Source organism: Rhineura floridana, chromosome 15 (genome assembly GCF_030035675.1).
Source record: "Rhineura floridana isolate rRhiFlo1 chromosome 15, rRhiFlo1.hap2, whole genome shotgun sequence".
Taxonomy (NCBI): Eukaryota; Metazoa; Chordata; class Lepidosauria; order Squamata; family Rhineuridae; genus Rhineura; species Rhineura floridana.
Window position 1 is genome coordinate 34,392,066 of NC_084494.1, and position 24,593 is coordinate 34,416,658.

The following is a 24,593-nucleotide window of genomic DNA, read 5'->3' on the forward strand; positions in this document are numbered from 1 at the left end:
TGGCGGCTGGTGGCTGCATGTCAGCGGAACAGTGGAATCCGCTCCGGGTTTTAGCCTGAACAGTCAGGGAGCTGTCCAAGGTGCTGAACTCAGATTCCACTACTCCACTGGCATGGTGCCACCAGCTGCCACTGCATGAAGCTCTACTGGGTGGCCACCGGCCAGTCACTGTGAGGAGGAAAGGGAAAGGGAAAGCAGCATATTGAGCTCCTTGGAGGCAATCTGGAACAATAACGGTAATGTTGTTGTTATTTATGTTCCAGTTATAGAGTGTAAGATCTTCAGGGCAGAGGCCTGCCCTCCAAGACTGGTCCCTGCCCTAAGTAAAATTCAACATTGGGGAAAGTTCAGAGGAATTGGAGAGAGGCAGTTAATGGAGAAGAATGTGCAATTATTTCAGTGGCACACTTAGACTCAATTATGGTCTGGGGCATGTGTGTGTCTCTCAAAGGTATCATGGGGAAATAAAAACATTTAAGCAGTTATTTTGAGTATTCAAATTACTGTACGTTCATTGCCCTAGACTTGAAAACGTGTTCTCCCAGTGCAATTTGACTTCCTCTAATAGCATCAAGCTCTCCCTGTGGTACAACACCATCAAATGTATGAACATGAATTGGCAGATGACTTGAGGGAAAATGATAAACACTCTTCTATCCCAAGGGAAGCCTTTACCATACTCAGATTTCAGCTAATGGCCTGCTTCTGTAGTGGATGGCAGATATTGAAATGTTCCTGTTCGTTTGTGGTTTTGCATCTGTGAACATGACCCAATTGAGGATTCATTACTTTGCTTGATTACCCTTTCTCTTGATGTGTAAGGAGATATATTTGTTTTGATGTTTGATTTATTTAATTCCTGGACGTTGGTCAGATCTCCAAAACAGGGCAAATTGTTCAGCAAGAAGCTTTAGCCAAAGCCAATGAGGGCTTTATGGCTCACATTTTAGGTTTGTCTAGCATACAGTGTACATTTTAATCTGCAAACCATTTCAGTTACTGTATTCTAGCACAAATATTTTGTTTCAGACATAACCAGGGATAAGGAACCTGTGGTCCTCCAGGTGTTACTCGATTCCAGCTCCCAATGGTCAGGATTTATTTATTTATTCATTTATTATTTGATTTATATCCCACCCTTCCTCCCAGCAGGAGCCCAGGGCAGCAAACGAAAGCACTAAAAACATTTTAAAACATCATAAAAACAGACTTTAAAATACATTAAAACAAAACAGCTTTAAAAACATTTTTTAAAAAGCTTTGAAGACATCTTTTAAAAACAGGTTAAAAAACATATTGTTTTTAAAAAAAGTTTTGAAAACATATTAAAAAGCAATTTCAATACAGACGCAGACTGGGAGAAGGTCTTAACTTAAAAGGCTTGTTGAAAGAGGAAGGTCCTCAATAGGCGCCGAAAAGATAACAGAGATGGGGCCTGTCTAATATTTAAGGGGAGGGGATTCCACAGGGTAGGTGCTGCCACACTAAAGGTCCATTTCCTATGTTGTGCAGAATGGACCTCCTGATAAGATGGCATCTGCAGGAGGCCCTCACCTGCAGAGTGCAGTGATCGGCTGGGTATATAATGAAGGCAGTGGTAGTCCAGCAACATCTCAAGGGCCACAGGGTCCCCATTGCTGGCCAGAACATACTGAAACGCAGCTGTAATAATCGTTACAATAACCCTGTAAGGTAGGTCAGCACTTTTATCCTCATATTGCAGATGGAGCTAAGAGAGAAAGGGCTTCTCTAAAGAACCCATAGTGTTGTAAGGTTGGGGGGGGGGGTCTCAAATCTTGACCTCCGGTGCTGTAATCTATCAACCAGGGACCAATTTTGTCTGTGAACAAGGCAGATTAAATTCTGTGGGTGAGGGCTCCTTCTAGGATTTAGCACCAGCCTGAATACTGTCAGCTGATCTACAAGCCAATCAGGATCTGCCAGGCTTTATAATGCTTTAGGGTGGTATTGAATACTAGTCTTACCCACAGGAGACCCATTGAAGTTAATAAGCATGACTAACTTCGGTTCACCAACTTCAACAGGTACGCTATGAGTAGGACTTAGTTGAATGCAACCCTTAATGTCTAAGCGACCCTAAATGACCCTTTGCATTTAACATGTAGGATTTTTAAAAATGCAAATAGCATCAGCTGGGATATGTGTAAGAGGGATTAGAAGAGGACCCCTTCAGCCCTGCAGTATGGTTTGCCTCCCTGGAAACTAATACTTCTACCGGAAGGATCATCCCACTGCCACCCCGCCCCATTTGCACCACTGAGGGATTCCATCGCTCCTCAGATGGAAGCAAACGCCAGATTTGTAACAGCTCCACCACACCTGATGCAATCTGCATTTACAATAAAAAAAAAACTGCATGCAAAGTCACACTTAACTTTTAGTTTGGCCCCAAATCAGAGGGAGAATGGCTCTGAAAACCGCTTGCTGGGAGTCGCAAGTGGGGACCAAGCACTGTTGCGCTCATGTGCTGCTTACGGGCTTCCCAGAGGCATCTGGCTGGCCACTGTGGAACAGGATGCTGGCCTGGATAGGCCTTTGGCCTGATCCTGCAGCCAGGCTCTTCTTACGTCTGAGCAACGTGCCTGGCTGAAGAGTTTCCCTGTGCCTCGCCTCCTTGGCCCGGAGGAGACTGACTACCACCCTGTCTCCCATCACATCACCTGCCTCTGAATCCTGGCCTGCCTGTACTAGAACTGGACCTCCAGCTGTAACTTGTCTCTGCGTAATGATGGGGGACGACGACGATTGTGTTCAGTTTGCATTTAACGGCAAACCCGCCTAATTCTCACTTTCTGAAACAATATGCAAACTGAAACCCAAGACATCCTTCAAAAATCTGCACTTCTCTAAATTTGGCAATGCAGATCTCCAGCCAAATAATACGTACAAAAATGCACATATGAGGTTAAAGTGCCGCCCTGGGCTCCTCCTGGGAGGAACGGTGGGATATAAATCAAATAAAATAAATACAATAAAGTATGCATACAAATGCTTATATTGTTGAAAACAACATGCAAAATAAATTAGGGGAAATTGCTTTCCAAAAAGGTGTATATTAGGCCAAACAGCATGCAAATGTGTCTGTTAGGAGAAATCCGCACTAGCATGCTGATGAATCTTCATGAGAACTTTTTTTAAGAATTGCATCCTGATGTGGAAAACTGAATTTAAGACCGGAAGAATGGGAGAAACTAAAATTGACGGTTCACGCATCCTTGTCTCTGAGCTTTGCTGAGGCCTGACACTTTGTGGGTTCTAGGCAGAGGCGACATCTGAAGTTTAGTCTTCCTGACTTCCCACTCAGTTTTTTTTAATTGCTGAGTTTCCATGCATTTGTCAGCCATCATCACAATGGCTTTAGACTCTTTGGCCAGGCCTCTGGGAGGCACACAAGAGCGTTGACTTCTCAGTAACCAACTGGGTGTGATACTGCCTGAACATTTCCCCTTTATGACTCATAAAGCAAGAGGACTAGGGACTTGTGGTGTTGTTTTTAAATGAGAGATGAAATAGTAAGGGACAGAAACTGGGATATCCTTTTTTGAGTGGGGGAGGTTCTATCACTTACCCCTTGTGGCTACAGCTCTGCAATAACATTATTACTCATCTTCATTTGATGCCCTATGTTTAGGGCTTCTCTTTCTTTATTACTGCGTTTTCTTGGGTAAGTCATACCTGATTTGGCAGTGAGGTGGGAGGCCTGGGCCCCCATCGGCATAGCTGGTTGAGGGGCTCGTCCTGTCACGGGCCCACTGGAGCACCGTCCCCGGAATATGGGTTTGGCGGGACACCACGGAGAAGATCGGTCCACTGCAGTCTCATCGGATAGGATCCAGAGCTTGGGCTGCAGACAGAAAGGTGGAGGCAGAGATGACTCGTCTCCATGCGCCGCTGGTGGCTCTTATGTCAGTGGGTCAGTGGAATTTACTCCCAGTTTTAGTCTGAACTTTCAAGGAGCTGTCCAAGGTGCACACCCCTGTGGGGGATGAGCAGCTGCTTGGCCAGCTGAGAGCGGCATGATTTCTTCGGGAAAGAAGGTGCATGACAATGGTAGGTGGTGGCTCCATGTCAGTGGGGCAGCGGAATCTGCTCCGGGTTTTAGTCCAAACTTTCAAGGAGCTGTCCAAGGTGCATACCTTTGCTTTCCAAAAAGCTATGCAGTCCCTGCTGGGGTGAAGGATGGTTTGCTCTTCTCCCCGCTCCCAGCAGGGAGATCCTTTGAAAGCCAGGATTGTGGGGAGGATGCTTTGTGTGTATGTATGCACACCCAGGCCACTGCCATGCAGCCCACCCCCAAGTGCCCACCCACTGCTGCTCATGGCTCTGGAGGGTAAAAGGGTTGCTCACCCCTGAGTTAAAAAATGGTCTATTCACCGGGGGGGGGGGAAGCATACAATAAGGGTCAGTAACTTCCTGCTGATGGACTAGAATGGAAAGAGTTGTGGAACAATGGGAGAAGCCATCTTGGGGTGCAGGGCATGTGGTCTCGGCCTACCACTGGCCACTTTTTTTGTCACGGTAGACCTCTGTGCTGATGCTGAAATTTGCTGACCGTGAGCACATGTGGGTGTGTTTGTGTGGGAAGGAGGAAGAATGGCAGCTTATTTGCCTTCTAGCAGTGACTTACCTTGGGGGGCAGCGGGGGTGGGAGGTCAAGAGCTGAGGTGTCACTGAAAGGAAAAAGGAGGGGTCAGGTGCAAGGATGAAGGACAATTCCTGTTGCCTATTTTTCTTCCCCAACCCGGCAAAATTCCGCTAGCAAGATGCTTCACTGCAGTGAAATGTGCAAAACCAAGGCAGGCTGCCCCCTAAGAGGAGAGAGTGGCAAGCCAGGGTGATCCTACCCACTGGCTTCCCTGAGAGGCTAGTCAAACTCCCACCAAGAAGCCCACGAGCAAGGATAAAGACACCTAGGGCCCTACTCACTAGCCAAAAGGCTAACAGCCACTGTTTGAAGATTTTACTCCTTTTTGCTCCAAGACAGGGGTTGGGAACCGTTATGGCTCATGGGGTGGATCCTTATCAGAGTCTGCCTTGCAGGTCAAAAATTGACAGGTGGGCAGAGTCAAAATCCCTTGCACTTCCCTTAACTCTTCATGATTAGGGACTTGAAGAGGGACGGGGGAGACTTACAAAAGCCTTTTCGAAGTCTCCCTGTGCTTTCCTTTTAAGTCCCTGAGATGGGAGACTTAAAGGGGAAGGGAGGAGTTGTGGAAAAGCCTCCTCTAAGACTCCCCCTTTAACTCCCCAATGGTGGAGACTTAAGGGTAGCACAGAGAAACTTGGAAAAGAAACTTTGAGAAAACAGGAGCTTAGGAGCTGTCTCAAAGCCTTTGTAAAAGCTTCTTTGAAGTAGCCCACTTCTGCATGGGGCTTTAATCCCTGCTTAGCTGGTGAGCTGGGATTAAAGTCTACTGCCTTGGCTGCACTTCCCTTGTTCCCTGCCAAGGCAGGATGAAACCCCGTCCTCCCACTCATCAGCTAACATCGCTAGTGCCATCAGCTGATGGGCACGGTTTGGGGGAAATGGCCTCATGGGCCATATTGGACCCTTAGGGGGCTGTCATGATGGTCAGAAACATTCTATGACTTCGTAGCAATTCAGCCAGTGGCCACCCCACCATTATATAGCATCTTGAAATATATGGGGAAAGAGTTACCTGCTTGTATTATAGCTGCTGGGTCTGGGTCCGAAAGAGAGGAAAATGGAGATGAGAGTTAGAAGATGGCCTTGAGGAAGCAGCAGGAACAAAGTGGTACTTTGCTTAACGATAGGTTAAGCACCACTCAGGGACTCGTCTACCCAACTCTTCTGGCTCAGCCTCCTAGTTCCTATGCCTTGCTGAAACCGTTTCCTACTGGATGTGCTCCTAGTGCTTTGGACCACAATTCCCATTAGCCCCAGCAAGCACGGATTGGTTGTGGGACAGGGGGAAGAGGCGTGTTCTGGCTGTCAGTTACTGGCTGTATCCCCAAGAGGAGATAGTCCTTCGGTGGAGACTCTGCCACTTACATGTCCACATCATCGTAATCATCGTCTGAGTTGGCTATGTCCTCCCTACAAAGAAAAGGGAAGCAGGATATAAGACTGGAAGGTGATTGGCTGGAAGCCAGGGAAGGTGGCAGCTGGCTGGGCCTAGGGAGCAGCGAGGGAGAGGCTGACCCCGCTGCGGTTCAGAACTGGGTGAGATTTATGAGCCCAGCTGAATGAAAACTTAGAAGAAACCTCTCCCCATTCCAAGCTAAGGGCAGAGATAAGGATCCTTTGGCCCTCCAGGTATTGTCGGAGTGCAGCTCCCTACAGCCAGCATGGCCAATGGTCAGGGATGATGGGAGTTATAAATCAGTGACATCTGGAGGTGGAGGGGGACGTTCCCTATCTCAACTTTAACTTTTTTCACTTGTGCATTACCGCACGGATTTCACAAGCACCAAAAAAAGAGACACCAACTGCTTCCACACCCTTCTGCAGCTTGCTAAGGGTGCAGGCAACTGTAGCTCTGTGGCGGGTAAACTGCAGTTCCCAAGATTCTTTGGGGGAAGCCATGTGCTTTCAATGTGTGGTGCATATGCAGCTATTAACTTCTAGCCTTGTTTTAAATTACAGCCTTTGTCATCCTGGTGCCCTATAGAAATTGAGGACTATAGCTCCCCTACATGTGCTGGCTGCGGCTCATGGGAGTTGTAACCCCAAACATCTCAAGGGCACCAGGTTGGCGTTGGCTGTGTTACAATTTTAGTGCATCACATGGGAACTACAAGCAGGTTAGATTCATCCTGTGGCAGGTGTGGAGAAGCTTTGGCCCTCCAGATGTTGCTGAACGACAACTCCCATTATCCCTGGCCATTTGCTGTGCTTGCTGGGGCTGACGGGAGTTGTCATCGTGGAGGGACAAAGGTCCCCAATTCTTGTCCTATGGAATGTCTGACTGCAAGTGTTGCTTCTGGTGGCATCTCCAACAGTGACTGCTCTTGCTTTCCGCCCAACCCAGCAGCTGCCTGGCATCTGTCAAACTTCCAGACAAGTCCCCTGCTACTGCCCTTACCTGCGAGCCAATGTGGAGACGTAGAGAAGGCTGCCAGTACCATAACCAGGGTCCGCAGTGATTTCCTGCAGGCAGAAAGTGAAGTCTGGAGGAGCTGATGCTTGGGGGGGGGTGTCATCCAGGCCTGAAGATGCATTGCCATGGCTGCTTCTTCAAAGGAGGGCCCATAGTGGTAGCAGCAGTGTTATTGGTCAGAGTTAGCCAATGGCGACCCCGGGGTGGCTCTCCAGGGAGTTTGGTAGTGCAGTACATTCTGGACACTTCTCTGCTGCATCTGGGAAACTGGTTTAACAGTCACTTCTTTTCCCCTGGGAACTGTAGTTCCAAGGCACTTGAGTTCTCTAATGCAGAATTCTCAGCACCCACAATGAAATATAATTCCCAGCATTCTTTGGAGGAAGCCACGAGGACTGGCATAAAACCGCTATAGGTTTGCAGTGTGTAGGTATGCTCTGAATCCCATCACCTTCTGGTCACTCTACAGCAGCCTTTGCCAACCTGGTGCCCTCCAGAGGTTTTGGACTACAACTCCCATCAGGCCCAGCCTCCCTTAAAGCCGTATAGCAAGCACTCTGTAGGAGAGCACTAAGGATGGGAAGATCTGTCAATTTTGGTTCTCTCAATTTCTCCTTTTTCCAATCTTAAATTCAGTTCTTCACATTTCTGCAGCAATTTGCAATTTTTTTAAAAAAATCCTCATGAAAATTATCTAGCATTTTAGTGCAAATTTATCCAAATAAAACACGTTTTTGTAGGCAGTTTTGACTAATGGACCATTTTTGCAAGCAATTCCTTGTCATAGAATGCATTTTTATGTTATATTCACCCATATATTCGTTTTTAGGCACTCTTTCCCCTAACAGATGCATTCATTGGTTGGCAAACTGCATTGCAAAATTCAACTAAGTGCACATTTCAAAGGATGGCTGCGTTTCAGTGCTCATATAGTTTTGGCAAGTGAGAATTTAGTAGATTCAGCTTGAAATGCAAACTGAATCAAATTTCTCGCCTATCCCTAGATAACATGTTCCTTGAAAGTTCAGAATAAAATGCGGAGCAGATTCCACTGCCCCACTGAGCAAGACCTACCATCATGAGAAGCCCCTTCCAAGCATTGTGCAAGATAGCGCTTTAAAAGCGGCTTTCAAAGGTCACCTAATGTCAAACATACCAAACTTAGCTTGCGTAGGGTGGTGGAGATTTAGGATCCTCCTAAGTAGTGTCAGCAGAAATCCACGGGCGCAATGGGACTTCTGTTTCCTCTCCTCCCTCCGTGTGCCCCCCATATCTTTTCTGGAGTGTCCTCCAATCCTCCAGTACTAATTTTGAGGGTGTGTGAGGAGGAGAAAGTTCCATTCTGCTAGCGTACATCTCTTGTGCTAGCAGAATGGGAGCATTGGCTAGCACCCTAAGTCCCCCGCTCCTGGTGTCAGGGTGAAGCCCAGCCCCAAGAGATAAATCCAGTGACTCTCTAATGCCGGTGTTAGGGTCAAAAAAGTGGCTAAAGAAAGGAATCTCTCCCTTATCTCGGAGTGGCGGCCCTGCATCAGTTGGGACAGGAAGACAGGCGTGGGGGTGAGGAGGTACCGTAAAGTTTGGGGACTCCAGAGTCTGCCTGTTTCCAAGAGCGAGGCCGAAATCATGCACTGCAACGAGATGAGACGAAGGAGTTTTAAAAGAGTCTCTCTGTGGTGACTGGAGGCAGAGGAAAGAGGGCTCTCCAGAGAGGAGAGGAGAGGAGAGGAGAGGAGAGGAGAGGAGAGGAGAGGAGAGGAGGGCTGTGTCCGGCATGCAAAGGATGATGAGCAACGGGGAGTAAGAGAGAGGCAAGGGGGGCCTTTAGGGAAAGTGTCCTGGGGCAGACGTACCCGTGGAGGTGGTGCATCCAGATGAGGTCACGCCCTGCCGTTGGCTGGAGCGAATCCTTCGAGGCACTGGAGGTGGAGGTGGCTTTGTGGACAAGAAAACAGCAGGTTAGGGATGGTGCATGTATCAGCATGTGTTTGTGTTTTCTGCTTGATAACTCCTGGCCCAGTGGCCATCCCCTGATGCCCCTTCTGACCTTGGAAGACCCTGCACTTTCCCAGCCCAACAGGCATTTTGTTGCATGAACTAGTTGCCGGGCTGAGGATCACAGGTTTGGAGGGGAGTTTAGAGGCCATTGCCTCAAAGCAGCAACAGTCTCTCACGACATTTCCATGTCACCAAAATGTGACATCACATGTTCAGAATACATATCTGTGCACAGGCCCTCCCATTTGTCCCACGGCTCCAATCCAGAGGGAGAGCATCAGGCTGACCCACCCTGGGTCAACCTGGGGACCACCCACCCCAACTCAGAGCCACTCACAAATAAGTTTAGGAGGCGGGGCTAATGTTTCATTAAGGTAAAAAAAACCCTAACTGAACATACAGCAGAGAGAGGCTGGGGGAAGGAGATGGTATGTCTTCCCCCTTCCCCAACCGAGAGCAGGGTCAGTTCTGTTCAGGATCGCTCCCTTGGCTTCTTGGCTGTTGAGCCCAGGGAGCGATCCTGAGGGTGGTTCTTTGCAAGGCACTTTCTTTCTATTGGTGCAAGTGCCTTGTAGACAACCACCCCCAGCATCACGTGATACAAACTAGCACCTGTAGCAATCTGGTGGGGCAGCGGTGGCACTCAGGCAAGGAGAGCTGGGGCTTCCTCTTCTCCCTGCCTGATGCCGTGCCCCCTGAGAGCCCTGGGTTGCTCTGAGTCATCCAATCTGACTGGTACCCATCCATGGCTGTCAGAACCCTATTCAGCCAAGGTCCCAAAAGGTCTGAATGTGCCTGATTTGACTTGGAACTTGGCCAACTGGCGCACAGTCCTAATATCTGCACAAGTGGGCCATGCCATTTCCACAAGGGTAGGATTTTTCAAATGTCTAGCTGACATCCTAAGCACAGAGCAACCTGTTGTTGTACACAGTGCTGTGCTCACTCATCTTACTCAGCGTTACCTGTTCAAAGTGCTGACTCATTTGCTATGGCCCATCATTGCTCCCGTCTAAAATCTGGCTGACTTGCTCTTGCACAACAGACTATTGCGCCTAATTCAGCCTTCTGCATGACTGGCTTAACTGCATGACATCTTGTGCAGGAAATCCCCACCTCCCTGCCAAATGGATCTGAGATAACTGTTCAGGAACCAAGTTGCTTTATTCAGGGCACTGATCTGTAGCTGCAAATACAGGCATTTTGCTTCAGGAAGAAAACCCACAAATGTCTGTTATGTCCCTCATGCAGACCAGCGTCAATAGCTTTCTAGTGAAACTGCCGTGTATGGGGTGTGGGAGAAGCAGGCTTCTTGACATGGACATTGACTGGTAGGGATGGGGTCGCTGCCTAGTTCCAATCTGCTTGAATTCCGAGAGTCCAGCTTTCATTCCCGATCCGCCCTTTTTTGTTTCGGTTTGTTTTCACAATTGCCAATCCTCTGATTTTTTAAAGTGAAAAGCAATCATGTAATTTTTAATGAAAATGGTTATGAAAAAGCTTATGCTCTTCCACCTTTTTTCCTATTTACACATAAATTAGGCAGATAATCGCCTAAAATTGGAGGGAGGTTAATGGATGTAAATGGCGATCATTATCACCTAGACAGCAGTTAAGAATGCATCAGCTTAGAGGAAAGCCAACTGCGACGACAATAACATAAAATTCGGAGCGGATTGAACATTTGCTGATGACAGCCACAACCCGCTGCAAGAAAGCAATGCTGGTCTGAAAAGACAGCAGATTGTTGGACTAAATCCAGCACTAAATCCGATTTAGCGGATATTCTCCCTCCTCCTTGCTGACCGGGTGATAGAAGTGGCTCCTGGGCATCACAAAAGGCATCTGGGGGGTTTAGCCAAAGGAGTAAAAGGCCCCCCCTGTTCCTCTTCTCGCTCTCCTGCTCTCACCTCTTGCTCCTCTTCATCCGTCTCACCTCTGCAGCTGGGCAGCTTGTCGGGATCCCGCAGCTTCTCCAGGAGGTCAAGGGTCAGGCTGAGGCTCAGTCCTGGCTGAGCAATGAACTGATGCTGGGGGAAGGAAGGGGTCAGCTGGAGGGGGTTAGGCTCCATCCTAGGGTCAGAGCCACACCAATGGCAAGGGAAGCTTCGGGAACTGACGTTTCTACTAGGGAGGGGCAAATCAGTCCATTTCAGTCGCTCTCAATTCCTTGCTTTTCTAATTTTAAATTCAGTTTCCACATTTCCATGTCCATTTGCTTTTTTTAAGTTCTAATGAAAATTCGTCAGCATTTTAGTTAAATTTATCCTTATACATGTTTGTATGTAATTTTGCTTCATATAATACATTTAAACGTTATTTTCACTCATAGATGCATTGTTGGCCCAGTATATGCCCTTCTGCACTACCTGGCAGGACAACTGAGCCAAAAGTAGAAATAATTCTCAAAGATGCAAAAAATTTTTTTTTGAATTATTTATTTTGACAAATTGCCCAAATTTATATATATATATAGCTTAAAATATGTAGTACTGTGTATTAAAAACAAAAAAAGTGTCTATTGAAACCAAATTTAAAACAGAATTACCAAAATAGAGACAATACTTACAAGTGGACAAAAAAACACTGATTAATAAGGTTCAAAATAGAGAAACATTTTATAAAAATTTATAAAAGGATGTCTAAATAGTAATCATATAAATACTTACCAATATATGTAACCAAGCACAAACATGAGAAAATAAAGTGACTGTTTTGAACAGCAATTCTCAGCAAGTGCTTAAGACAACAGAAACCCGTTACAAGAACTTCTGTTTTTAATTTGGTTTTACTGCACACATTTTTTTAATACACATTTCTACGTATTTTAAGTTTCTGCTTCATATTCATCCGGGATGACGTTGAGAATGGACTATCTTTTTCTAATCCACTTCCTGGATATGCATTATTTGTATATTTACTGTGACTCTGAGGAAGGATAATTCTGTTCCTAAAATAAATATTCTTTCATTTTCCCCTCTTTTTAGTGGTTCACAAACTGCAAGCAAACCAGAATACTTTTTCTTGATACAGTACACTTTAAGAACCACCTTGTCCAAAACCATGTGTAAAAAGAGGCTGCAAACACATTTAAAGCACATGGCTTCCCCCAAAGAATCCTGGGAACTATAGTTTATCCCTCCTAACAGAGCTACAATTCCCAGCACTCTTAACCAACTACAGTTCCCAAGATTCTTTGGAGGAAGCAAAGCATTTCTGATATATGGGTGTGCGCACCCTAGACAGGCTCAAAGTGATTTGGAGGTGCGCTGGGCTGACAGGAGGAGGTGGCACTGCCAACCCTGCCCTGGAGTAGGTCATGAGTAGAGACAGAAGAGGAGGGGGCTGCGATACTCACAGTCAGCATCTTGGAGGCAGTGGGCCGCTTCTTGGGGTTCTTGGTTAACGCCACCTTGACAAAGTTGTGGAAGGCCGCAGTCCTGTGGGGAGAGCAGCACCCAATGCGGGAAGGATGTTTAGGGCTGTAAGGCACCAAGGGGTCTTACTCCGGGCCCCACCGAGGTGCTTCGCCAGAGGAAGCCATTGATGTGCCGCAGTGTCACTGCTGCAGATGTCCAGATGTGCAGCTTCCAGCTCAGCAGAGGCCAGGTGACAACAAAGGACCAATAGGCTCCCACTTGCTTAGGCCTCAGGGGTGGGAAGAAGGTAACAGGGATGATCTACTGGCAGATCTCGGAGTGACTTGCAGCAGGTCAGCAAAAAAGATTTCCAGAGGAGTAGCCGCGTTAGCCTTTTGCAGCAAAAACAAAGAGTCTTGTGGCACCTTATGGACTAAAGACATTTATGATGGCATAAAAGCTGATGCCATAAAAAAGGTCTTTAAAGTGCCTCAAGGCTCTTTGTTGACAACAAAAATGCTCTCTCCCTTCTAAATTAGGCTTCTGGGATGAAGTAGCTCAGTGGCAGAGCATCTGCTTTGGATGCAGAAGGTCCAGGTTCAGACGTCCAACATCTCCAGGTAAGGCTGGGAAAGGCTCCGTCTGATACCCTGGAGAGCCCCTGCCAGTCAGTGTTGACAATATTGAGGGAGATGGACCAATGGCCTGACTCAGCAGCTTCCTATGTAAGAAAGCTTGGGAGGAAGGCCAGGAGTGGACTTGAGTGGAAGGAACTGAGAGCTCAGTTATGGTTCATGTGTATAGATAGAGGCACCCTTTTAAAAAAAATTCTAAGAGCATAATGTCCCAGTCACTATTTTTCACCTGGCTGGTGGGCATTGGACTTCTAGTAGATCTCACAAGCTGAAGTCTGCTCACACACACACCCTCTGCCTTAGTGACTTGCTCCCAAATTTCTTACACTTGCTTGCATGTCTCCTGGTTCAGCTACCTGCAAGGCCTTACAAGGGCTGTGAACACACTAGTCACCACAGCAAAGCATTTCCATTGGCCACACCTGGAGGGGGAATGGGTTGATCTGCCAATCAGTGATGAAATCTCTTTGAAGCTGATTTAAAAAAACAACACTCAAGCTGCTCCCACCAGTAAAAAGGGGTGGGGTTTGACTGGCATTGTGTGCCCCCATTTTCAGAAGAGAGAGTGGAGATGCACTGGAACTGGCAGAGCAGTGACTGTGTTTCTACCCAAGGGCACTGCCAGCAAGCAAAGGTCACACCCTGGATCGTTCTGACCATCCTGCCTCTCAGTTTCTCCCTTACTTCTGCCATGCTATGAAGACAGCAAACAATGGTAGCTAATGATTACAATGCAAAATGCGTTGCACTCGCCAGCACATTCACCCCCCACCACAATCCTCTGACTGGGGAAGGCGTAATTGTACTTACCACCGGGCTTTCTCCTTGAGCTTTGGGGGCTGGTAGCCACTCTTTGTCATCAGGACCAGGACCCTGCAAGGTGGCACAAGGAGGTAAGCATACTCCATCAGCTGCTGAGTAGCATTCTCTCCATGCTACATCATGCTAGCAATCTTGGATTATGCACCAGAAAAGGCTGAGTTCTGTTTTTGCATAAATTATGCAAATATGCACAACTTCCTTTTGTTTTGCATATTTTGTTCTGCTAGTCAGGAGTGAAGCCCTATCCCCGCTCCCCCAGCCAGTGGGATTCTTATTCAGCTGCTCTTCCCCTCCCCTCCCCAGCATTTGGAGATGCCCACATGCTTTCAATCATATCATAGATTCTGCAGACCCATTAGGGTCAGAAATTGAAGCAGATGCCATTGCTATAAGCAGGCCTGAATCCAAGGAATAGGGTGGGCTATAAACATAATGGTCTCATAGAAAAGTGGAATGAAATCTGTTAAGTAAGGGTGCTTCCAGGCTGTTGCTAGTTTTTGTGGGTAGGAGTCAGTCGCATACTGGCAAACTCAGGGCTCATCTACACGGCGGTGTAGTGTGTGTTTGGTGCTACTCACATCTCCTTTTAATTCTCATGGTTCACATGACGTTACTGGCAAACAGAACGGAGTCCCCCCCCCCTTGTAAATCTATACTAACCCAATCTGCTGATACTACGAAAAGTTGAGAACATTACGGCTCCACTCCACACGTCTTTGCAAACAGTTTGCTTCGATGTTTTTTAATGGGCGGGTGAATCGTCGCTTTCAGCTACCCCCCTTTCTCTGCCCATTAACTTTCCCATGAATTCCATTTTGTTTCCAGTGGTTTATCCAGAAACTTCTGTCTGCTCTGTCCTCCCCCTTCAGAATTTGCTGCAACCCTCCCTTCTTTCCCCCTTTTCTCCCCAAGTAAACTTCCTTCACTCCTTGTAACAAGCAATGGGAATTGCCATTGGATTTTATTGTCTTTTCTCATATTCTCTATCTTTGTGGAGAGAATTTTGAAGTAACATCTCTCTGTACCTGGTTTCTAATTTTTTTTCTAAAAAATTTAAGTGGATTTTTTTAAAGTCTCCTCAAAAATATCAATATTAATATCAATATTTTCTCAATATATCAATACTGATATTGATATTTTCTCAAAATATTGATACTGATATTTTCTCAAAATATTGATATTGATATTTTCTCAAAATATTGATATTGATATTTTCTCAAAATATTGATATTGATATTTTCTTTAAAATATCGATATATTTGTTTTTCCAGTGGGAGAAAATTACCTCAGAAAAAGCAAGGGACAGCAGAGAAGGGGGGAGCAGATGACTCCACGTCTTTTCAACTGCCAAAATTCAGGAAGCGGTGGGGGCAGGAGGGAGTGGAAATACTGCACAGGTCAAAAACATTTGCACATGCCCAGTAACTGAGCAACCGGAGGGAGTAAAAATGTAACATTTGAGGATGAAGCCACAAGGAAACAGCGACACTAATCCTTCTTAGAGGTACACCTACTTGTGTGAATGTCACCTGCCACATCTGGTTACAGCAAATGATCTGTGCCATCTCCCATGTCCCAAGAAGAGAGTGAAGTAAACCGGATCCTGGGCCCATAACCCCTGTTGCGAGTGTGTGTGCGTGTGCATGGTTTACTTGAAGATCCTGATACAGGTTCAACCGCAAATGAGCCAGACCAGGCGAAGCAATCTTTCAGAGTCTTTACTGACATTAAGGTTTTCACATACAAGTCTTTCACCATACTAAACCCCCACACCCACTGTCTGAGTGCTCTGCCTTTTATCTAGAAGGTTGCCCTTGTCAACCAGCTGTTGGCCTTGGTAAGCCTGGCAACCGCTCCAGTAGTTTTTAACCCCTTCACTGCAGGTTTTCCTTTTCCTCTCCTGTCTCTCTTTCTGTGAGGAACACAGAAGACAGAGTGGTCCAACAGGGTGTGGACAACTCACCGCAAAGGATGTAAGTCAAACATGGGGGGCTGAAGCTCTGCAAGCTCAATAGCGGTGATCCCCACTGACCACACATCGCACAGCTCATTGTACCCGCCTTTCAGTTCCACCGCTGCCACCTCTGGGGCCATCCTGGAACAGAGACACATGTGCACTGAGAATCAAAACTGGCAGGTTTTACCACCCCTAATCTCAGCGCACCCAGTCACTCTCAACTCTCCCAACCCCACCCATTTACAAAAGCTGATTGGCCACCCACCCCACTGAACAGCTGGTTCTCTTTACCAGTAAGGGGTGCCAATGAAAGACATTCTCCGGGCAAAGGTAGCACTGAGTTGGGCAGAGATTCCAAAATCCGCTGGAACGCAGGGAAGAAGGAAGGAAGAAACAGAAGAGTTTTTGGAATCACACGTGCCAGCTAATGTGGGCAGTCTCAAAAGGAAGTGGGCCTTTAATAAAACCCACAAGCCCCACCTGTGACTCTTACCAATGTTGTCAAAATCATAACCCTCTCATAGTCTTCTGGGGGGGGGGGTGTACACACTTGCAGTTATACTGGTTTCAGTGCGTCTCCACCTCTGTTTTGTCAATCCGGAGACATATGACGTCAGCCAAATTCCACCCCTTTTTACTCAAAATCTGGGATTTTTGAGATTGGATGCGTTTTCCCTTCAAGCCAACTTCACACCAACTTCAAAACTGTTTGGTTAACTAACCCGTTGCAACTCTAAGGCGTGTCCAATGGAAATGAGGGCAGTCCTAAAAGATCTGACATCAGCAGTGGGGCTGGGTGTGTATTCCACCAAACAACAAAGATGTGTACAGCCGGGTACAGATTTGTGTCAAACCACACCCAGACAAAGCGGTCTTGCTGCAGTTTAAGGAGCAAGTGCGCACGTAGCTTATGTTTTAGGATCCAACCTATTCTGATTGTATATAGTTTGACTTTAATATTGCATTTTATATTATTGTAACACACCCTGGGACCTTATGGTCAAGAGCAGGTGAGAAATCCAATGAATCATTATCAATAGTTAAGGGAACCATCACAGAAAGTAAGGTGTTCAGCCAGACCCCTCTGCCTCCCTGTAATTTAAGCACTAAATGGAGGTGTATCTGGATGGAAGATTGAATAAACAGAGTAATGGACTGGTGCAGACCAGCCTGCCCTCCTGAGCCAGGCACATGGTAGGGAGATCTAGGCATGGGAGGTAAAGGCAGGTGAGACAAATCATGTGCTCCCCTGGAGCCTTACATGAGAACATAAGAAGAGCCTGGCTGCTGGGTCAGGCCAGTGGCCCATCTAATCCAGCACCCTGTCCTCACAGTGGCCAACCAAATGCCCCGATGGGAAGCCTGCAACAGTACCTGAGTGCAAGAGCACTCTCCCCTCCTGCGGCTCCCGGCAACTGGTTTTCAGAAGCGTACTGCCATCATGGCTGGTAGCCATTGGTAGCCTGATCCTCCATGAGGATCCTCTGTTTTTTCCTTCCAAGATAGTAGCTAAGGGGACCAATCACAAAAGGTAGGTCTAGACGCAGACCCATGCCCACCGTAATTAACACTCTGAATGCTCCCTGACATACACAAAACGAGGATCCACTGCACTCTAGGAGTGACCTTTCCACCTTTTTGTGAGACACACTCTTTTCTCCCCAGGGAAACTGGGTCTGCTATGCTTACAGGTGAAGCCAGCTGCGCATAGCACTGATTTGCTAGCAGCCCGGAGGTGGTGAACTCTCCTCTCCCTTCACAGTAGGTGGTGGCAATGTGTTTGTGTGTGTATTCTTTTTCCTTTTCTTTTTTAAGTAAACCAAGTACTGCTGAGCATTTTTCTGACTGCTTAAGAAACCGTAGTATCACTTTAGAATATATGTGTGGACAACCAGGCTGAAAAGTGGGGGTGGAAAATAGGCCCAGAGGAATCTGCCCCCACCCCACACCTGATGTAATAGCCAACAGGGTGAGCCAGTGCAGAAGACACATGCACACGTGGTGAGACATACCCAGTTTGACTTGCCCGTGGTCGTTGAGGAGAACGTTGGCTCCCTGAAATGTGAAGGGGTACAAAAGCAAAGTGAGGGATACCTGGGGAAGACACACCTGGCAGTTCTCTCCTTCTCTGCACTTTCCTAACGAGGTGGCTGCCATTCAGACCCCAGGACAACTTCCTCCCCACAGAGGTGCGCCTGGCACCTTCCCTGTACAGCTTTTGCCACATGCTGAAGACCAGAGGTTGGAAAAGTTACTTTTTTGAACTACAACTCCCATCCTAATCCAGTGGCCATGCTGGCTGGGGCTGATTGGAGTTGTAGTTCAAAAAAGTAACTTTTCCAAGCTCTGCTGAAGGCACACTTCTTTACTCTGGCCTTTGACAATTAAGGTGTTTCCTTTTGTGCGGCCCCCATCTCTTCTACTGAATCTATACTAAGAAAATAAGTTCAGCCGGTTGGATCAGGTCAGTGGTCCATCTAGTCCAGCATCCTCTTCTCACAGTGGCCAACGACATGCCTCTCCTGGGAAGCCCGCAAGCAGGACCTGAGCCAGTGGAGGTTGGTCCATTAGGGCAAGTGGGGCGCTACCCCACCTATCTCAATCTGCCCTTAGCCAACCTCCGCCCGCCCGCCCGCCTGCTTTCTTATTGCAACCAGTCAGGAGGTGGGTCTGCTTGTCATTGGCTCTGGTTCCACCTACTGTTGGTCTCCCTCTCTTCCGCCCCACCACTTCCAGTGGGCACCAGCCACTGACCTGAGCGCAACAGCACTCTCTTCTCACTTGATTCCTAGCAACTGGCATACAGTAGAGCCCCACTCATATGGCGGGTTATGTTCCAGATCCCCGCCGAAAAGCGAAACCCGCCGAAAAGCAGAACTCCCATCATTAAAAATGGTGCCCGACGTCCGAAAAATGCCGTGAAAGCGGACCGAGGGCCGTATGAGTGGGGCCTTACTCTAATTGAAAGCCGCTGTATTAGCAGAACGCCGAAAAGCGGGGCCTACTGTATTGCCTCTGATGAGGGAGGTACACCTTTCTGGGTGCAATGGCTTTACTTGTTTTTATAACTGTGATTGCCTTGTCTATTTTTATCATTGTATTAAATTGCTGTTATAACCTGTCCCGGGACGGAGTTATGGTGAAGGGTGGGTAAGAAATCTTATAAATAAATAAAATAATAAATGAAAACCCTCGCTCACTCATTGCAGTGGAGTAAGGCGTTGGCTGTGGTTTAGGGAAAGGCACTCTGCACATGCTCAGAGACACCTGACCTGTTTGTCATCACTAGAAGCCCCCACCTCCAAAGCTGGGTGGGTTATTTCTGACCGATACGTGAACTTCAGCTTTCAGGCGCTGAGCCTTCTGGCTCACAACCCTCTGTGCATTTTATGTCCTAGTTTCCCTTCCCTTATCAGAGTTTCTCGTTGTTCCTCTGAGCTACTTCCTCTTCCAATTATTCTCTTCTACATGTCGCACAAGCTGCTTGCCTTGCCTCGCTGCATCCTCCTCCTAGCCTAGATCCCGCCCACTCCTCGCTTCCTTAGGCCTTTCTGCCTGCCCTGCCCTCTCTGCAGCGTCAGAGCAGCTCACCCAGTGACTGCCAGGGTTCCTTCAGCCTAACCAGCCCCTCTCTGACATCATTGCCAGAGGTCTGAGTAGCACCACAGCCATCGGTCACTGTTGCTGCTTTTAAAAACCCTTACTTTATCAATGTTCCTTTGTTTGTATGCAATTTTTAACATTACATTTCCTTCAGAATGCAGCTGGAAAGGCAGTGGTTTAGTAAACGTAGCTGTGATGATTTGAAGCGTGAGCTAATGTGGGCAGTCCAGGACTGCTTAACGGCAATGTTTACAGTCAGTTTCACTTTCTGGAGAGAAATGGGACGATGTTGGGTTTTGATGCCTTAGATGTCTACATATTTCCAAGTAAGCAGTAAAATCTGCAGTAGTTAAGAATCTAGTCTAATTAGTCTGGGGCATTGCCCTACCCTTTAATAAAGTGCCTTGTATCATAATAGTTGTCATTGTCCTCCTCTGCTCTGGAATAGGGGGAACTGAGGGGTCCAGTGAAGGGAGCCTAAACACAGAAGCTGGGATAGTGCACTAAAAGGGAGGGGAAAACAAAAGCTCTTTAGGACCCCAGAGATTCCTATTGTCTGGTGTCCACACAACTCAGTCATTAATCACAGCTCTGACTTCACTCTTTGGCTTCATTCACTGACAAATGGGAGGACTCAGGCTGACTCATTTCATAGAAAACACTTAGAAGGGCACCTGCACATTTTGCTTCATAACTTACTTTCTAGGAGGGCTAGAGACTTACTTTGTCAAAAAACAAAAGCTCAGAGTCTGGCCCTCTTTACTAAGGGCACCAATGGAGGCCTTTGTAGGTGCTATGACATGAGTGAGCCCTGGGTTGGCAATAAGGATGGGAGAGAATATCCGTAAAATCGGACTTAGTACTGGATACTGATTAAATTCGACAGTCCGCTATCTTTTCTGGCACTGATTTCTTGTGGCGGGCTGCAGCTGTAATTGGCATGGATTTTTGCAGCAGGCAGCGGCTATAATCGGCACAGAGTTTCTTTTCCTAATTTCCCCCCCAATTTTATGTAATTATCTTCATAATTTCATCTACGTTGATGCATTCATAACAATGTGCAGGTGTGATAAATAGGAAATATAAACCACGTGGAACACCGTGATCATTTACATAAGTATTTACATTAAAAATTACACATTTTTTCCCACCAAAAAAAAAAAAAAGTGAATTGAATCAGCAAGTGTCAGAGCAAGCAGGAACAAAAAAAGGGTGGGTCAGGATCAGAACTAGGCAGAGAACCCCATCCCTAACTGGCAACTCCCAGTCGAGGCAGACAAGAGACGTTACACTTCAAGGACACGTTCCAGCCATGCAAAAGCACTTGAGAGTGCAGACCAGAGCCAGTAAGGGGTGTGGCACCTTGACGGCCAGAGAGGCTTAGAGGGCCATATTCAGCCTGTGGGCCAGAGGCTCCCTACTCCCTCTCCATCACATTTCGGCTTTCCCCAGTTAATGGAACAAACACTGCTCATCGTCTATCTGAGCCCTTCAAGGATCAGAACAATCAACAGCTCTGTTCTCATATATTATTCTTTGCTGCCAAGCAGGGCAGAAACACAACCACCCTCCTCTGTCGTTTGTCTCCAACAGCTGGCATTCCAAGGTAGAATGCTCCTGAAGATGGAGGCTCCGTTTGAAGGTGGAGTTCTGAAGGCAGAATGGCATGTTGCCATTGATGAGCTTCCCTTCCATTAACTCAGTCTGCTTTTGAAAACCTAAACTGGTGCAGCAAAACCCCGGAAACTGATTCAGCACTGCACAAATGAACGATTTCTTTAGTCTCCCATAAGCCCATTCCCAATTATTTCCACTGGGTGAGCCCCACTCTCACCCCGCGTTTTGGTTTATTACTACCTTGATGTCTCTATGGATCTTCCCCTGGTTGTGAAGATAAGCCAGACCCTGGGAGGAGGAGAGGAAAAAACCCATTATGTAACCAGCGACCCTTACTGACTGAGCAATAAACCACAAGAACCGTAAAATTGAAGTGAAATGCCAGGATTACAATACTTGTATCAAATAATCTGAACTGGGGAGGGATGGATAGACAGAAAGGCAACCTATTCTTGGTTATTGTTATGTTTTTATAGTGTGTTTTAACATTATGTAAGTCACTTAGGGACCTACGGGTATCAAGTGATGAATAAATCCAATAATAATAATAACTCCTTCTTTAGTAACTGCTTGTTTGTTTTTCCTCAGACTTTACTTCCTTCCTCTTCCTTTCTAGTCAGTGAGAGATAGTGCCTGCGAGGACAAGTCTCTTGGCTCGTCAATGACCACATGTATGTGTGTAGTCAGAATGACTTTATTTCCCAGTCATAATACATTTTTAATTTCTTTATTCTTTCAACCAATGGTCTTACCAGACGATTCATTTCTGTACTCTGCTGCAATATATACCAAACTCCGATAAGTGTATGGTGCATCCATATGTTCATACTCACTTGCAGTGTTTCACGGCATACGTAGGCGATCTGCAGCTCTGACAGGGGCCCGGTGACTGCAAAGAAAAGGGGACACAGTGAGCACCCCCTTTGATACCCTACTCCAAGGCATGGAACTGATATTCCAAAAGGCCTGAAGAGGCTCAATGGTAGTGGGTTAGATGCTTTGATGTATGTAGATGGTCCTCTTAGGTTCAAACCTTGGTATGCAGGGATGTCCGCAGACACTTTCCTGCGTGAAGGAAAGGACAAGGGTAACAGTTGTTAGGACACCCCTCTTCCACTCACAGAGCTACAAATCCCAGAGTTCCAACATACATCAGTTCGGCACCAGGTCCACCCATACCCCAGCTTAACCCTGAGGCTGGGAGATAGCCATACTCCAGGTCCGACAAGGCTACGGGCCCTTACAATTGAGATACCCATATTCCAGATCTGGCACCAAGTCTGCCCATCAGTTGTGGGGTGTGCCTGAGTTGTTTAAAGTCCTGGAGTCGTTTCAACAATCAATCCCTCTTCCCAGGGAATTGTAGCTCTGTGAGGGGAATGGGGGGATGTCTCCTAACAACTCTCAGGACCCTTAAGAAGCTACAGTTCCCAGGATTCTTTGGGGGAACCCTGGCTGTAAAACTGATACAACAGTATTTAAATGTATGGTGCAGATGTGATGTGGCCATAGAGAAGCCAATTGCACTAGCATCTAAATCTTCTTACTTTAACACTGAAGTTCAGAGCAATGGTTAAAAGGACAGCCACACATTTTAACGCCATCTGGAGTAGTTTCATTATCTATGCTGCAAGAGCTGAACATAAGAGTAACCCACCCTTGACTCACTGGAATTTATGGAAGGATGATCTCAAATGAATATAGATGACTTTTATATTCCCTCCTGGATGATGATGTCATAACCTTGGCTTTCTGAAACTTGTAATACAGACTCTCTCACTGGTTTTGGTTCTTCTTTTGTATTTTTTTTAAAAACAACACTGATGACAGGACAGTATTCTCCACTGCATCTCAGTGCAGCACGCTACCTTAGGGGCACAGGGTAGGCCATGCGGCGCACACACACAGAGCTCTGTCCCCCAACACCAGCGCATGGCTTCCCCCAAAGAATCCTAGGGGCTGCAGTGTGTAAAGGGTGCTGAGACTACAGTGCCCAGGATCCTTTGGGGAAAGCCTTGTGCTTCAAATGTGTGTTAAATGTGCTTTAAATGTATGTGGTGTGGATGTGACCTCCATCAAAATCAACAGGGCTGATTGCAGAGAAAATGATGGGAACATTAATGTGAAATATAGCATATATTAAATTTCTCTTTCAGAAATTTAACATGCAGGATAAAGACACCCCTCCTCAAAACGCTCTTTGCCCTTATATATACATATATTTGTGTTCTCTTTCTTCAGATCCCCATCCAGCCCCCTTCGGCTTTAACCCAGCGCCAGCCCAATCACCAGTTACTGAAGGTGCCCAAATCCCTGGAGCATCTGCCTCAGCTATATGTAAATGTCTTGGGGGCAGGGCCACTGCCTGCCCTTTTGCAGGAGATGCACAGAGGCTGGCGAGCCACTCAAGGGCTGGCTGGGCTGACAGCCCCTGAGTGATGAGAGCCACAATCGAGAATCTTTTGACCCCACTGGCCACCCAGGATAAGACATAGTTGCAATGGGGATGTGACAGCTGATGAAAATGAAAACGAGAAAGGGGGTGCTGTGGTTGGCTTTTGATCATTTCATGCGATGCTGTTCCGCCTACGCAAAGAGAGGGGAGGTGAAAATCTCAAATTGCTCAGAGCAACTCAAAGAATCCTGGCCAACCTGCACCACACCCACCACAACACATATTTGAGAGAAAGAAAAAGCTTCTTCACACAATGCATAGTTCAACTAGGGAATTCGCTCCCACAAGATTGGGTGGGGGAGAGAGAAATTTGATTCAGTTCGCCTTTAAAGCCAAATGTTTCAAAGCTGCACCCACCAAAACAATACGAGTACTGAAACACAGCCGTCCTCCAAAATTCACACTGACATGAATTTTGCGATGCAGTTCTTCAACCAAAGAATGTTTACGAAAATGCACATATGAGAGGAAACTGTGCATAAAAATGAATATATTAGTGAAAAAAACATACAAAATGCATTATAAAATGAGAAATTGCTGGCAAAAAATGTGTGCATTAGTCAAAAATGCATACGGAAATGTGTTTAGTAGGAGAAATTTGCCCTAACATGCTAGAGAATTTCCATTAGGATTTTTTTACAAATATGCAAATTTCTTCAGAAATGGGGAGAACTGAATTTAAGATTGGAAAAATTAGAAACTGACAGATCCTTCCATCCCTAGTAGTGATGGCCATCAGCTTTAAAAGAAGATGAGGCAAATTCATGGAGGTTAAGGCTATCAATGGCCACTAGCCACCATGGCTATGTTCTCCTTCCGCTGTCGAAGGCAGTATGCTTCCAAATAGCAGATGCTGAGAAACATAAATGGGGAGAGTGTGGTTGTACTCAAGTTCTACTTTCGGGTTTCCCATATAGGCATCTGGTTGGCTGCTGTGAGAATTGGATGCTGGGCTACATGGCCCCCCTTTGGCCTGATCAGCTGACAGGGCTTTTCTTATTCATTTTATTTTATTTCATATCCACTCTTTACCACAAGGTGCCAGGGCAGGTTACAACCGTACTT

General features: G+C 46.6%; 1 protein-coding gene across 3 annotated transcripts in view; it reads right to left on the minus strand.

Annotated features, from left to right (window-relative positions):
* MAP4K1 (mitogen-activated protein kinase kinase kinase kinase 1) overlaps positions 1–24,593 on the minus strand; it is a 51,517-nt gene that overhangs the window by 12,710 nt on the left and 14,214 nt on the right. Inside the window, exons 5-19 of one of the 3 annotated variants that reach the window (XM_061596448.1) lie at positions 21,907–21,962; positions 21,314–21,361; positions 17,866–17,908; positions 16,145–16,217; positions 15,860–15,991; positions 13,885–13,947; positions 12,439–12,520; positions 10,991–11,110; positions 8,936–9,017; positions 8,655–8,713; positions 7,068–7,132; positions 6,035–6,079; positions 5,682–5,705; positions 4,649–4,691; positions 3,697–3,865 (exon numbers count right to left, since the gene is read on the minus strand). In XM_061596448.1, the coding sequence (XP_061452432.1) occupies positions 3,697–3,865; positions 4,649–4,691; positions 5,682–5,705; positions 6,035–6,079; positions 7,068–7,132; positions 8,655–8,713; positions 8,936–9,017; positions 10,991–11,110; positions 12,439–12,520; positions 13,885–13,947; positions 15,860–15,991; positions 16,145–16,217; positions 17,866–17,908; positions 21,314–21,361; positions 21,907–21,962 (1,104 nt within the window). The remainder of the gene's footprint in view (positions 1–3,696; positions 3,866–4,648; positions 4,692–5,681; positions 5,706–6,034; positions 6,080–7,067; positions 7,133–8,654; positions 8,714–8,935; positions 9,018–10,990; positions 11,111–12,438; positions 12,521–13,884; positions 13,948–15,859; positions 15,992–16,144; positions 16,218–17,865; positions 17,909–21,313; positions 21,362–21,906; positions 21,963–24,593) is intronic. The other 2 variants (XM_061596449.1, XM_061596450.1) reach the window with 2 other exon arrangements.